The sequence below is a fragment of the Bos grunniens genome, chromosome 20, assembly GCF_055505025.1.
Source record: "Bos grunniens cultivar Pamir isolate PY7600 chromosome 20, Bosgru_T2T1.0, whole genome shotgun sequence".
NCBI classification, from domain to species: Eukaryota; Metazoa; Chordata; class Mammalia; order Artiodactyla; family Bovidae; genus Bos; species Bos grunniens.
In genome coordinates this window covers 68,844,301-68,861,095 of record NC_141184.1, presented here as the reverse complement: position 1 = coordinate 68,861,095, position 16,795 = coordinate 68,844,301, and the positions used below count along the sequence as shown (strand labels likewise).

General features: G+C 37.6%; 1 protein-coding gene across 19 annotated transcripts in view; it reads left to right on the top strand.

Annotated features, from left to right (window-relative positions):
* RANBP17 (RAN binding protein 17) overlaps positions 1-16,795 on the top strand; it is a 368,523-nt gene that overhangs the window by 282,412 nt on the left and 69,316 nt on the right. For all 19 annotated transcript variants that reach the window (XR_015148584.1, XR_015148583.1, XR_015148579.1 and 16 more), the window contains 2 exons: positions 3,232-3,335; positions 9,007-9,095. Coding sequence is in view for 11 of the 19 variants with exons in the window: in XM_086361112.1 (XP_086217238.1) it covers positions 3,232-3,335; positions 9,007-9,095 (193 nt within the window). In the remaining 8 variants the exon portion in view is untranslated. The remainder of the gene's footprint in view (positions 1-3,231; positions 3,336-9,006; positions 9,096-16,795) is intronic.

Here is a 16,795-nt window from a genome sequence, read left to right as displayed (position 1 = left end):
GAGATAGTCAGGAATTTTTTAAATCTATAACTCAGTTTACTAAGTGAAGGGTTTAAATGTTCCAAGTTCTGAGTTTATCTTTGTTCTGAGTAAACATCCTTACCTTGCTCCCAGAGGAAAGATATTGGGCTGGCGACCTCATTGTCACACTTTATTTGACCACCATAATCACCTCTCTTAAGTTCACGTTACGCTCAAAACAACAAAAATGTTCCTGGCTATCATTTTTAAGTGCCAGACACTAAGCAACAGGGCATACGGGTGTTTTGTCATTTAATCCTCACAGCTACCTTTAAGAAGTAAATATTATGTCTCTTAATTACAGATGAGTGAAGGGAATTTACCCAAAACCAGACAGCTAATACTGACAGAACCAGGATTCAAGCATAGAACTTTCCAAGCATCCATTCTTTTTAGAACCCTATCTGCCTGCAGTGATCATTATCACTGTTCTCATTAATCCCATCTTTAAAAGAGTGAGATTACATAGTTTAAATATACATATATACATATGTATACATATATACATATACATATATAATGCATTATATATGTAGGGAATTGATGTTTACTTCAGTTAGTAATTTTTCTGTCTTTGGTGTTAAGAAAATAAGATGTTTTAAAAATTTACCTTTAATTGAGCAACTACTTTTCATTCACATACACTATTTCCCTAATACATACCAGGCACTGTTCTAAGTGCATCATCTATTTTGTGTGGGTGTTAAAACATTTAATAAACACAGTAATCTTCAAAGATAGGTATTCTTTCTTATTTTATAGATGAGAAAACTGAGACTCAAAGTGCAAATATCCATACTTGAAAAATACATAGTGGAGCCAGACTCTGGGTCTGTTTATCGCTGGGTCTTACTACATCATTCTCCTTCACACAGAAGCAAAAAGATGCAGTTTCAGCTCTCCAGGAGCAAAGCCAGAGATACTGTCATTGTAGGCTGATAGATGTAATCATTTACATACACATGTTATAAATTTTATCTCATTTAATCCCCACATAACCTTCATCTAATGCTGGTAGTGGTGGAATGATGTAGGTGGTATTTTTAGTGTTAGGGTTAGCTATCTGCCAAAATATCTGCCATTCCCATCAGACTGACAAAGGCCATCTAAAGAATCAAACAAAATGCTGTGGAAACCCAGAGGGAGATGGGAAAGCTTGTAGTAGAATCTTAGAGAGTATTTGAAGGGGAGTTTGATTCAGACATTGGGAAAGCTATCATTTAACCTAGGCTTTGAAAAATAAAACTGGCTCCTGTAAAGATCTCTAATGTTAGCACCAGTTGACAGAGGGTGTGTCTAAGAGGAGTAACTTGGTTGCGTAGTCAACTTTGCAGAGCGGAGATTTTAATCTCAAGTCAGACGCGCTGCCATTGCACCACGAGGTCACTGTACTTTGGTTTCCCTTCACCTAGTACCCTGATCCTTGTGTTAAACAGCATACTAGGAAAGAATCATTGGCCTTTTGACATCTCTTTGTCAGCAAAGCGAAGTCCCTGAATCTGTTGGACTCCAGAAACAAAGTGTATACATTTAAAGGGAAAAGAGAAGTCACCAAAGATCAGGATCAAGCCAGATCAGCCACTCCTTAAGAGTCAAAAGGTCCTGATTCTGCCATTGATTTTCTCTGTATGTCGCCTTGGACCACACCCTCCTGTTGTTGTTGTTCAGGCACTCAGTCATGTCCAGCTCTCTGCAACTCCATGGACTGCAGCATGCCAAGCTTCCCTGTCCTTCACTGTCTCCCAGAGCTTGCTCAAACTCATGTCCACCCTCCATATCTGTAGAATAACATGTAGGCCAGTGTTTCTCAAACATTTGCATGCATCTAAATTACCTGCAAGGAGATCCAACCAGTCCATCCTAAAGGAGGTCAGTCCTGGGTGTTCATTGGTAGGACTGATTTTGAAGCTGAAACTCCCAGTTACTTTGGCCACCTGATGCAAAGAGCTGACTCATTTGAAAAGACCCTGATGCTGGGAAAGATTGAGGGCAGGAGGAGAAGGGGACGACAGAAGATGAGATGTTTGGATGGCATCACCGACTCAATGGACATAGGTTTGGGTGTACTCCGGGAGTTGGTGATGGACAGTGAGGCCTGGTGTGCTGCGGTTCATGGGGTCACAAAGAGTCGGACATGACTGAGCGACTGAACTGAACTGAACTGAAATTACCTGGAGGGCTGCTTAAAACAAAAATTGCTGGATCTGGGACGGAACCTGAAATTTTATATCTAACGAATTCCCAGGTGATGCTGATGCTGCTAGGGCAGGGACCAAACTTTGAGAACCACTGGCTTCTTCTCTGAGATCTTGTTTCCTCTCTAATTCTCTATTTAAAAAATGATAGCACAGAAATCACAAGATCTAGACAGTATAGTTCCACCTCCAGCTAAGTATGCGACCTTGAGCAAGTCACTTAACATTTCTCTGCTTGTTTCTTCATCTGTAAAGTGGGGCTCACAATTCCCTGTGGCATAGGATGAATGAGTAAACTTTCTCATTTGAAGGAACCCACTCTTGTGAAGGATAGAATGTAAATTGTCAATTGTGCGTATCCATATGTTAAGTGAAGATTCTACCTTCATAGTGAAAAACAGTAGAAGATGTCTCTTCCCACTTTTATAAAAAGAAAAAGAAGCTTATTGCAAAAAGAAGTGTACTCACGGAGAATGTCCTTAAAATCATAATGACCCATGAGGGACCTCATCCTGTTTTGGCAGGACCCCATCCTGTTTCCCTGACATCTATTTAACAAATTAATAAAAAAGAACATAAATAAAAGAGAATAATAACTTAGCACTATCTGGGCACCTGAGTCTGTGAGTCCTTTAGGGCCTTGGCACCTAAAGAGAAAAGGAAAACAGACCGTGTTCTCTGAGGCTTTGAAAGGGGCTTTCCTTAAGGCATTAGGGAAGCTCTGGGGGCCCTAAGAGCTGAAAGGCTGAGGTGCCTGGGGCATGAGTCTGTTTGATCCAATAAAGAGCCAGAGAAAAAAATGGCTGGTAAGTAATTTTGCTATTTCATTTGGTGCAAAAGAGAAGGCAAAACACCAGAATATTCAATGAGCCAAAGCACAGAATGTGATACGGATGTGAATGCAGGCTGACCCCTTCTCAAGAACGTTTCTGAGCCTGAATAAAGCGCTCACTGTGAAGGCTAATGGACAGTAGCATGCATTTTAAACCATGATGACCTTTTGTTTTTCTGCTAGGCGAAGATGAGGATGAATTTGAAAATTTCATGCTGCCTCTTACAGTCTCTTTCGAAACAGTATTACAGATATTCAATAACAACTTTAAACAAGAAGATGTAAAGGTGGGTTTGTTTCCAAACATGAGAAAAGGTGATTTTGTTCATTCTAGGACAAAATCTAGGTATAAATTCAGAAAAAGGTCTGCATATTTGTGTGTGCTTCGTGCCCCATCAGTCTTAATTTCCCACTTACATGTGTCTTCGAGGTGTACTTTTCATATAAGTGCTTTTCTAGTTTCTTATACAAATGGACTTTGAGGTTATCAAATGATTGCAGATAGTCAGCTTATGATTAGATGACATATTTGTCTCCCATGGCAGTATCTTTTAAAAGAACATTTCTCATGAGTACACCACTTTAAATAAACGTCCCTATTCCCTCATCCACCCCGCACTGTATGTTTCAACATATTTATATGGAGGAATGCGCAAATGTACACATGCTAAAATACCACATCTCTAAATATTTTTAAAACAAGAATTTATATAAATCAAGACTTTATTAAATGGCTAGGCATATATGTATAAATAGGAGCTGGTCTTGAAGTATTGCGTTCTTAAACTGAACAAAGTGATTAGGATAACTGATAGCTAAATAAGGTTTTTATGTGCCTGTGGGAGCCATATTAGGATTGATTTGACAAGTCAGTTCAGCTGTGGCAACAGTCATAATATCTAAGACAACATTATGTTTTATTAGTAAAATCCTTAAGTGTGTAGCAAGCTGTTTGTGACAACACAGCCCCATATTTTAATATGGGGGATGGGGAACATGAGATTTGCTAAATAGGAGTAACACCTTCTGAAATTCTCATGCATCAGGGCTATATTAAATAGACTGACACTGGTTAATATTCTTAAAAGACTAATGAATATATACCAATAATGTAGGCACCTTTGCTGATGATACTTGAATCATGTTTACTGTTATTTGAGATACGGTGAAAATACTGACCATCATTTTGCACAGCTCTTCTCTCTACCAAAAAGAAATATTAGCACTAAGAAGCCAAATAGAAGAATGATGGCCTTTGGTGATTATTTAGCGTAGTTCATCTACTAAGAAATAATTAACCAAACACTGTACCTTTTATTTTGAAGTAGAGTTTTTGAAATGAATGTTTATCAATATGCAATTGTCATAGAATTTTAAAACTAAAAAAAGATCTTAGTGATTTTCTGTGTGTTTGTAATGTTGCTGAAATTCTTCACCAGAGTTTCTACTCAGGTTAGCTTTATTTTCAGTTGTCTTCCAAATATTTTTAATGACCGAAAGTAAATCTTGGCAACTTTAAGGTGGCTATTGCTGCCCTTTATATCAGAAAAGAAGCAGTAAGATTGAAAAAGAGTATCTTTTTAAAAATTACATTTGTCTCATTTGAAGATTTCATTATACTCCAAGCCCATTTTGATGTAATCCCATCTAGTTTGATAGAAACCATCTTCCCAGAGTCATTTTTAATGGAGTTCCAGTGATATATCCCTAAACCAGCAAGTTCTTAACGACCCTGGAAAGTGACTGCTTGATTACACTTTAACGGTATTTGCAAATAAAATCACAAGTAATTAAGGGGAAATCTCCAGGCTTTTGAGCAAGTTTGATGCATGATAACTGCCTGATTCAGCTTCATCTAGAGTAATGCTGTGTAGGCAACAGCTACTGAGATCAATAGCAACGTAATGATAGTGGCAGAATTAAGTGAGTAACCTGAGAACTGTGCCTCAGAATGCATGCAGCTGCCACGAACCAAGGCCACACAGTGCACTCCGCGCTTCCGTCCTAAATGTTCATCAAAAGACGCCCTGCAGGAAAATGGAGTTAGATGCTCTTTATTGCTGATCGTGTCTCTTGCCACATTTATCAGGGAAATTGGATTAGCAGTTGGCAGCTGCAGGTAGACAAGATTCTGCAGTGATTAAATATGCAGCTTGGCTGCATTTGTTGTGACAGACCTTTAGTAAATTCTACTGTAAGCACCATCTGTCTAATTTGTATAAAGAAAACTTGGTGCTTTAAGCTACCGATAAAGAAGTAAATCTGTTGCTTTATCATAAACAAAACTTTTGCACTAAATGCTTTTAAATGTAATTTATTAGGTTAAGGCTATTTTTCTATCATGATGAATAAATAATACATGCAAAAGTGCTTTCAGGTACTTCATTTTGCAAGTACTAAAGATAAAAACAGTACTGTTTTGTTCTTCAATAAAGTATTTAGTATTCCAGTCCACAGGAGGTGATGCTGTTAAAATATCTCTATGAAAATGCCGCAGGACTGCCAAATTCATTTAATTTGCAATCCTTACCAGGATTTTCTAACTCCCTGTTTATAGATATTTTTCAAATGCAGATTTCAGGATGAGCACAAACATTAAGGACCTACATTGCCAAATTGAAATATGGTTGTGAGAGGAGGAAATGCTGTAAAACTCCTAAATTTATAGCTTTGTTTTCTTACTTAGTCCTAATAAAATTGAAGAGAACATTGAATTTTTGTCTTGGGTTTTTCTTTTCCAAGTAAAGGGAAAAAGGAAGAAACTGCCATGACAACCCTGGCTCTAAAGCATTAGTTCACAGTAAATGTTTCCCCCTATAATTGTACCCTTAGTAAAATACAGTCCAATACCCTGACTTCCCATGCATCATTTTTGATTTGGCCATGACGTCATCGGTTTTAAGGAAAATGAATGAAAACTTCTAGGAGGATAAAGGAGCAGTTAAATAGGAACCTGCTATCTTTAGTCCCTTCGTAAAAACTCCACAATGTTAAATTATTTAAAATCCTAGATTTTCAGCATGCGCACATTAAAAGTTTTCGCACTAAGTGCCAAATGTTGCAAACAGCACTTTAACAGAATGATTTTGCTTTGATCCCTGTAGCAGTTCCTGAATAATTTATCACAGGTTATTGCCTTAATTCTGGAGAGGGATAGAGCAATAAAGGCAGATGAAAACACTCCAGTTGAAACACCTTGGGGCCTGCTCATTCCTCTGACACGGCTCTTTTGTTGGAACTATTTAGAGGTTATTAAGATGTGTCTCCAGAATTAAGAGTATGCTGTAAGGATGAAGACAGCCATCTTAATTCTAAAGACAAAGCACAATGACCCTTCACCTTCTTTTTCTTTGTTGTTATTATATAGTAGAATTATGAGGATAATATTATAGCTGCCCCCAGTAGTGCCACTACAGTAAAGGGTCTGTCAGACTTTCCATTAGAAACCCTGTTTTGGGGGTCAGGGTGGAAGGAGTCGCATTTCAGCTGTTTCCCAGCCCATCCATCTCACACTTGGCACACAGACAACCGTTCACCATGCAGGAGGCTGAAACGCCAAGCAGTTTCTCCTTGAACTATCCCAGAAAGGATCCTGAGGATTAGGCACCCCAGACCTGCCCACTCCCCAAAGCAGCCTCACTTTATAAGGACCTCTCATTTTTCAGACTAGTCAAGTATGACTAGCTATAGGAGAAAGGTAACTTTTGAAATAAACCTCTATCCACTGTTTTAAATGAGATGGTAAATCGTGCCTCTTCCTCCCCTAAATTTCAGCCAGATCACCCTTTGCTCTCTGAGATTGTTTGGTAGCCTGGTTGAACTAGTTAACAGTTTTCCTTGTCTCATACCAAAACTGGGTATGTTTTGACTATCAAGAAAGTACTTCTTTAGTGTTGTTTGAGCATCTGTATAGATTATTTCAGTACTATTGCTGCTTTGAGATAAAAAATTGAGCATAATAAATCTGTTTCTTACATTAACATTGCATTTTCCTGCTCAATTGAATCTATTGAAAACATAGTTACTATATTGTCATATGCTTTCTTTGCTTTGTAGTAATGTTTTCTAATATTAAACATTGATATAATTTCATAGATTTGAGCCCTTTTATTAACTTGGATCTTTTAAGCAAGAAAAATTTGTGATAAAATAAACATTAACCTTTTTGTGTAATAAGGATAGTCTAAAATATTTTTAGAGCCTTTTACACTAGACACAAACTAAAACTCATTTTTCCTATTGACCAGTTTAGAGTTGAATGGTGAGTACCTTATGTATATGTGAAAACTTAAGATTATTTGAAGAGTAGCCTGTAACCTGTAATAAAAATAGAACCCAAAAAGGCCACTTTGATAGGAAGACTGCAAAGAGAATTAGAATAGAGTTGCTCAAAGAAGACTTCTTAGAAGACATATTTTGTTCTGGAAGCTGCAAGAAACATGGAAAGCTGAGAAAGAGAAGAAAGGTTCCAGGTGATGAAAATGGGTTCCATAAGAGGCAAAGTATGTTTTGTTTTGTTTTTAAAGTAGCAATCATATGAGACAGCTACAGAGAGACTAGCCGATTATAGAAAAATAAGTACTGGTAAGCTTATGAAAGGAAAAGGAATAAGTTATTTAAAGAAGCAGAAACAAACATTCAGGGTTTACAGATTCAGAAATTCAGATTACCATCATTCTATAAACTGTTACGCAGTATAGAAACTGAATATTCCTATTAAAAAAACTTCCAGTTATATTGAGTCACCTTTTAGGTATGGGGCATGGGAGGGCAGGGAATCAAAAATTACAGATCTTTGTGACAGATAAACTATTTCTGATTTTGAAATTTTTTAGCCATTAAATGATGGTCAGGATTTAATGGCTTCCAGATCCTTAATGCTAATTTAAATGCCCTCCTGTAGAGATTTTCATTTATTACCAAAGTATGAGGGAAAAGAAAATCTGACTAAAAAAAAGTTCAGAGACCATTTTCTAGCAGAGTATTTCCACTGAAAACAGTATCTTCAGAAGTCACAGTTACATATCTCAGTTATCACACCCCCTTGTTTTGCAGTTATGTTTATTTGTACTCTTTGTTCTGACATTCTAGCATCTGTTCATGGGTTTTCTTTCTCTCTGCCCAACCATCATCCTAATGACAGCTTAATTAAGAGTCCAGAGTAAAATCAAATCTCTTTTGTTTAAGAGTCAAATTTTTGTTTTGTTTTCTCTAAAGCTAAATATTTATGGAACACCTATGTATGTTTCAGTCTCTTGTTAGGCATTTTTATATAAATTTATTCCTGACTCTACTTCTGTAAGAAAGACATTATTAGCCCCTTTTAAAGATGAGAAAACTGAGACTGATAAATTGCCTTGCTTTAAAGTCTTACAGTTAAGAAGTAAAGCTGGGTTTAAATGCAAGTCTTCTGATATTGAAGAACTCTTTTCCTTGCTTGGGGAATGTGAGTTCCATTCTGGGTATGTCACAGTGCCAGTAGGTTATCTGGCCAGTTTTATGTTGTCCGAAGTTACTGAGAGTATTCCTTAGGGATCTTTAAATGCCAGTGTGCTTTCAGGTTAGACTCCATACTGCATAGTGGGACGGATTTCTTACAAGCCACTGTGGTTAAGAATTGTTTTTATAATGTCTAGATCCTTTACATTTCTGTTTTGTGGAATTATCAGTCCTCTTTTTTTTTCTAATTTGGCATTATTCAGGAAAAAATATGTTAATCTAAATGTTTCTATGCCACTGGAATTATGACTTAGCTCAATTTATAAGAAGCAGAGTTGGTCAGCAGATCTGATGGTCTGTTTGCTTAAAAAGTCTATGGCTTTCTATAGAAAGAGATCTGAGCGAGACATTTTAGCTAATGAATCAAAATCAGATATGTGGTCATTATTGCCTGATTATTACTCCATCTGCTCTGTGCTAACGTGAAAATCAATTACTGTGTCTCTTTCCCACTGACAGCGTATGTTGATCGGGCTGGCAAGAGATCTTCGAGGGATTGCCTTTGCACTGAACACAAAGACCAGCTACACCATGCTGTTTGACTGGATGTATCCTTATTACACTGTGACAATACCAGCTCTGTGCACAGAGGGATGCCAGGCCCCTGGCTTTCGTTTAATAGTATGGCACAGTAGGGAAGAGGAAACAAAGCTAAATGAACTAATGTGTAATCAGCTAAAAATTACAGCACAGTGGCAGCAGCACAGACAACTGAGCACAGCACTTGGAGACCCAGCTCTGAGAGGTCACTTTTTTGGTGCCATTAAATATTGACAACTTGAAAATCACATCCCCAAATGATTTGTTTATGTGAGGGTTGCAGGGTTCTTGGGCTAACATCTTTGAATCAAGATCAATGAAGCCTACCATTTGGCATTTTCTAAGGGACTTGGATTTTTACTGTATCTCAAATAGCAGAGCTGATTTCATTTTTTCTCTTTGAGGCTTATTAATTCATCACGCTATAGTGTTTCATCATCATGAAAACATTAATGGACAAGAAAAGGGGGAAATAAATGGTTAGAATTTTTCACTTGATATAAAATTTGAATTTACCACTGCCAAGGCTTAGTACAGACAGCAAAAAAATTAAGGAAATGAAATCCCCCCACAGAAATGCCTCATCATTATGAATAAAAAGAGCATGGATTTGGTGTTAGGCAGACCTGGGTTGAATTCCTAGGTCTCCATTTGCTGTGTAAACTTTGGCAATTTTTTTCACCTCTCTGAATTTCCTCATCTAAAAAAAGAGACATCCAGTATCATGGCTTATTGTAACCATAGAAATAGGCAGTGCACTTTGTATTAATATAATGTCTGGAACATAACAGGTAATCATAGATGTTACTATTAATATTGTTTTAACAGTATTACATGAATCCTGTTTGATCTTAACAGAAAGTGATAGTTTATGCAAGTTATATAAGTAACATAATGTTATCATGCCTTTGTGTTCAGTACAGGAAACCATCAGTGCATAAGAGAAATTCTGTAACCTTGAACAACTTCCTTTTTAAGTTACATTATTTCTCAGTTGCTCTTTTCAAACCCTTTTTATCAAACCTCCCTCATAAATTGCAAAAGAAACTTGTTAAAGATAGTCTTCAACTGATGGCACATTTATGGCAAAAACATAACAGGATCTGGGCACAGTTTAGGGACATCTCCACATGTTAAAGAAATTGTTTGACATTAATTTGAATACTGACTTATATTTTTACGTACTGTTAAAACCTACCTCATCAGATTTGTGTGTCCATAGAAGGGTTGGAGATAAGAATTTCCTCCCACTGAGAAGTCGTATATGTGTTTGTACCAGTATAAAGTACACGTGCAGACTGCAGACTTTAACGTAGAAAGTGTTACATGTGACTCTTCCGTTTCTCTAAACACAAATAGAAGCTCACAAAGCAAAAACTCTTAATTTATTTAAAAAATTACTAAAACTTCATTTTGGCACTTTAAAATTGATGATTGTCTTGAAACCAACTACAATTCTAGGATATCCAGCAATTAATGCTTCACATTTTCCTCATCAACAATCTTAACCAAACGTTAAGATAAGAATGTTCCCCTTAACCATCAAAGAATAGAAATATCTGTCATAATTGGTACTGCCTAAAATTTATAGAACATACTATAATTTAACTTTTTAATTAAGCCCTTTTCATTTCCTCACTTAGCTCCTTCTTTTGGGCACCTATCAGAAATGAAACTTTTGTCCAGCAGATGGCAGAAAATAACAAACGCGAAAACCTTGAGACTTACTGTTTTGTTTTGGACTAGAAACCACTGTCTACTCCTTCTGCCCAGAGACATCGGTGTTATTAGGGTCAGGGGCGGAGGGCCAAGTGTCAGTTATGCAGGAAGTTATGTTAGATTGCCACACGAGGTGGCTTGGTACCGGCCTTGCTTATAATAATTGAGTTTCAGTAGCAAATCAGCTTCCTTGGGAAAAGGCCAAAGGCTTTTCATAATTGTATTGACAACAAAATGAATATGATAAATGGTGTTCATTCAGTTGAGGCAAGATTTATAGTTTTCCTTTGGGCAAGGGATGAAGAGCAAATATTTATAATAATAGTAAAATTTGTTTAAAAGTTACATTATTTGATAATTCAAAGAGCTTTATTAAAATATTTTGAAATACTTTAAGCAGTTTCAGGTGATAAAGTACAGATTCTTTCCAAAGTATTCTAGTAATATAAAAATGAGTAAGTATATGATTTAAAAAAAACATAGATATGAAAGTCATTTATTCTTCCTGAAATATTGATATGTCAAACCGTCAGTGATGGTTCTCACATTACTGCTGGGGAAAGTTTATTTGCCTTTTATCCACAAAAAAAATGTGTGTTCTTTAATTTTCTGAATAGTCCTTAGCATGCAGAAGAAACATCCTGTAAGAGCACATGTCATCTTAGAGTCAAATGCATTTTATTTATGGTGATTATTTGATAAAATGGTATTTTAGTGGTTAGCTGTTTAATTTAAAAGCATTTCTATAAACACTGACTGCATTAACTGGTACACAAACTGCATTGCTTATCACTGTGTCCTTCCAAGCCTAGCTCGCCTGGAACTACACAGCAACCATGTTGGTAGACTGTGCCACTACTAGAGGACTGAAGACGAGTCGCTGCTGCTTCTTTACCCCTGTAGTGAGAGCATAGCAGTGAAAAGCATCTCACCTTGCAGTGTACTTAGTCGCCTTGTTTCAACTTTTCCCAGATCATACACAGACCGAAGTGTCAAAAATCCAGCAGGAAATTGAAAAAAAAAAAATGAAGGAATGTGTATGATGTGATTTCCTCACACTCATTCTTTTAATTGTCATAATTCTGATCTTTGAGTACACTGTTTTCAGTCATGCAATCAGTGCTGTTGATTAATATGCATAACGTATTATACAAAGATAAGTCAAGACCATGAGATTTGTAAGGGGGGCAGAAAACAACTTAGAACAGTTCCAGTCCTGATTTTACCACTTAACAACCTGTGGGGTTTGGGGTAAATTACTTAATGTCTCAGAATCACAGTTTTCTGCTCCATAAAACAGGGCAAATAATATTTATTTCTCAGGTATGTTATAAGAAGTGAGTGAACTAACGTGTATATATATATATATATATATATATATATATATACACACACACACATATATATGCATATATATATATATGTGCATATATGGGCTTAGTACAGTGTCTGGCACAAAGTAAATACACCCCACCACTGTTGCGAGTTCCTTTCCCTAATATGGAATGAGACAAAGGAATCCGATTTGCTCACCTATCCAGCATATTTCTCTAACTATGCTAAAATTCATGAGGGATTTGTCTTAGATCCTACCCCAAAATGAGCTTACGGTTTAATAGAATCAGTTAGGTAACTATCTAAATGACTGTAATAAAATATAGAAGATGGTAAGTGCCATAAAAAAGATATAAAAGTGATTGCATTTATCTGGGGCATCAGGAAAGGCTCTGTAAAGGTGAAGATATTTCTCTGAATCTTAGCAAATAAGTAGGATTGGACTATTGGAATTGTGAAGCAAGAGGTTTTTTGTTGGTCTAAGTACAGACTTAGGAAGGAGAGTAGTGGAAAAGATGTTTTGTCAAAGATACTGCTTATTTTATGGTTGGACACAGGTTGTCTGGGACCCTTGACTATGAGGCTAAGGAACTGAAAAACTTACTCCATAGATGGTATAAAGTAATTAATAGTTTTGATTGACTAACAGAATTGTATTTCAAGAAGAAAATAGTCAGCAGTGTGTTGCACAAACTGAAGTAGGGAAGAAAGTAATCCTGAGAATGTGCTATTCCGCAGGATTTTTTTAGTACATTGTGCTAAGCATGAGAAATTAATAAAATGTTTGCTTTTTATAAGAATGAGTAAAGTGGATTGCTCATTAGAAGCTCATAATCTAGTGTAATAAATAGCTGTAATAAATAACTAATAAACAGTCAATGTATTGTAACAAAGACACATGCCAAGGACCATATGAACTTTGAAGAAAAAGAGGTTGGTGTTTGGGGCAAGAAGTAGGTTCCCCAGGGAGGTAAAAGTTGAGCTAGCTGTTGAAAGATAGATAGGCATCTGCCAGAAGGCGTCCCAGCAGCACTTGCCTCCATGAACAAAGATATAGATGGTTCACATTCAGGGAATACTTTAACAATAAGCTCTGAACTGACAGCCTATTTCTGTTCTGGAACCACCTCCTCACACTCTTATCTCCTAAAAGTTTTAACAAAAGCTCTTTTGTTGCCTTCTAGTATACTAGAATGCCTTCTCTACTGTGAAATCTCAGAGAAAAAGAATTACATTTTTACTAATTTATACTTTGTTGGGGTCCAGCACATAGTAAGTAACTATTGAATGGTTGGATGGATGGATGGATGGGTGTCGTCAATAAGCAAACCTCATGCTTTTCAGTTTTTCATGTTTAACATCTTGTAAGGCAATAACAAATCATTAATCTTTTTTATTTTTTATTTATCTGGTGTTGACCTTCAGAATTCATTGAACAGATCTTTCTAGGTGAAAGCAATTAGATCAGTGCCACTTCTACCAAAGGGCTCCCCACTGTCTTCCTCCTATCCATATATATGTAGTTCTCACAAGGCCACTGGAAAATTAATCTCCTCGAATGGGTTCTGATTCTCACCCTATAATCTGAGTCTGGGACCCTCACTCTGAAGCCCTTTAACCTCCCTGCTTGGTAGAACTCAACTCCGCCTTCCAGTAATCACTCATTTTCTCTGTGGCAGTCACCTCTGTCAGAAGCATATTAGAATTGGCCCCACTCTCATTCCACACAGAAAAGGGAACATCCTCTCATATCCCCAGGCCTGATCCCATAGTGAATACAGTGTGCTCTGAAAAATATGATGACCCTAACATCTTAAGAATGCTTTGCAAAGGGACTTCTGGTGCTTATGATATTCTTAGGTTCTGAGACTTGGGCCTTTTCAGTCTCCTGATGAGGCTCCAGGTCCTTCCCACTCATGAGCACTGACTTTGTGCTCAGCACTCTTGGTGGAGCATTTTCCCATTTGTACTCCGCCAGCACTGCTTCAGAATCTTGGTACTCAGAGCATTCCTATTTCGTGTTTACCACCCATACTGAAGCGTGGATTCACAGGAATAAAAGCCATGTATTACTATCTCTGGATCCCTGGCCCCTAGCACAGTACACAGCACATAGCATTTACCATCTGTAAAAAAAAAAAAAAAGGCAACAGATTTCTAATCCATAGAAAAAATAAAACTAAGTTATCTGACAGTAACCAAAATAGAGTTAATAATCAAGTTTACTAATTTTGTATTTTTCATTTTCATCCAACTGAAATCTCGGACACACACACACTTATAATCTCCCATCTCTGCCTTATTTTCTTTGTAGTACTTTTTAATGTGTCATATATATGTTTAATTTTCTATCTTACTAGAATATAAATTCCATGAGGGCAGGGATTGTTCTAATGTTTGGTTCATTGATGTCTCTAGAGAGTCTAACAGTCATAAGACATTTATAGACCAGGCCTTCAATAAATACTTAAGTAAATTGTTTCTATATATTCAAATACAGCCTTAATATGGTATATCTAGGGGGTCAAAAGTATTGCTTTTTGCATTTTTAGGGAGCATGACACTCTTAAGGTATTTGAGGGCTTATTTTCATTGAATGTTATGTGAAGTATTTCCTGAAGCTTCAAAGTGAAATGCACAGCTTAAAAGAATCGAATAGGTAGGTCTAATCAAGTGCGCTACACCTCATATTTATCACAACAAATGTTTTTTGAAATCCATTTTGTGCCAGGCACATGTGTGCAATAACTGCCTATGCACTGCTCTCAAAAACCGTATGATAGGAGAGATGAGGCACCGAGATAGTACTGGCACAAAGGGTACTAGGGCACCAGAGCCATGTACAGGAGACACTCTTAGGTGGGAGGGGTTAGGGTGGTGTCATGGAGGCTTCTTGGAATAATTGACATCTCTAATGAAATATGACGGACAGACAGCAATCAGCAGGAACACACTGGGCAAACACAGGTCTTTGCTCTTTAGAAATTCACTGTCTAATGGAACAGATGGGTAATCAGTTCAGTTCAGTCACTCAGTCGTGTCCAACTCTTTGCGACCCCATGAATCGCAGCACACCAGGCCTCCCTGTCCATCACCAACTCCCGGAGTTCACTCAGACTCAAATCCATCAAGTCAGTGATGCCATCCAGCCATCTCATCCTCTGTCGTCCCCTTCTCCTCCTGCCCCTAATCCCTCCCAGCTTCAGAGTCTTTTCCAATGAGTCAATTCTTCGCATGAGGTGGCCAAAATACTGGCGTTTCAGCTTTAGCATCATTCCTTCCAAAGAAATCCCAGGGCTGATCTCCTTCAGAATGGACTGGTTGGATCTCCTTGAAGTCCAAGGGACTCTCAAGAGTCTTCTCCAACACCACAGTTCAAAAGCATCAATTCTTCGGCACTCAGCTTTCTTCATAGTCCAACTCTCACATCCATACATGACCACTGGAAAAACCATAGCCTAATGTCTCTGCTTTTCAATATGCTATCTAGGTTGGTCATAACTTTCCTTCCAAGGAGTAAGTGTCTTTTAATTTCATGGCTGCAGTCACCATTTGCAGTGATTTTGGAGCCCCCAAAAATAAAGTTTGACACTGTTTCCACTGTTTACCCATCTATTTGCCATGAAGTGATGGGACCAGATGCCATGATCTTCGTTTTGTGAATGTTGAGCTTTAAGCCAACTTTTTCACTCTCCACTTTCACTTTCATCAAGAGGCTTTTTAGTTCTTCACTTTCTGCCATAAGGGTGGTGTCATCTGCGTATCTGAAGTTCTTGATATTTCTCCCGGCAATCTTGATCCCAGCTTGTGCTTCTTCCAGCCCAGAGTTCCTTTTGATGTACTCTGCATATAAGTTAAATAAGCAGGGTGACAATACACAGCCTTGACGTACTCCTTTTCCTATTTGGAACCAGTCTGTTGTTCCATGTAATACAAGCAGTCAACCGTAATACAGTTTGTTATAAGAGTGGTGGTCAAAGTGCTCGAGTGAACTTAGATGAGGAAGAGATTGATGCCCTTTGACAAAAAAAAAGAAAATTTCACCATCCCAGGGGAAGTAAAACTTGAGCTAGATATTGAAATACAGTTTGGAATGTATTAGGCAGAAAAAACATCATATAGAGGAATGGAGGCAAGGGAGAGTCCGCATCAGTGGATTTGCTGAGAATTAAGAATGGCTGAACCATAGATAAGGGCAGGAGCACTAAGAGATGAGACCACAGGTAGGCAGGGACCAGATAAGGACCTTGTTTGCCATGCCAAGGAACTTGAAATTTATTCCAAGAGCAGGGAAGAAAATCGTGGTCTTCCTCACCATGGAGGTCACTACCCGTAACACACAGGAAAGGAACAACATGAAGTGATTCAGTTCAGCACTTTCATCTGAAACAAAGACAAGTGTATTAGAAAACATCAGAAAGAGACAGCGTTAGGGATAGGAAAAGAAAAATGAAGCTAGTAGCGTATGAAGGGTTTTTTCTGCTGAAGTTTTAGGGCTTAATTTTATATTCTGTGTGCATTTGGTGAAGAGGAGGCCAGTTGTGGGTAAAGGACCAGTGGAGCTGAGTCAGAGTTTTCCAGAATCTGGTGGTCTCAGGCATGAACTTATCAGAGGCATGCAAGGCATGCACTCATTATTGATGAGGATGTTTGA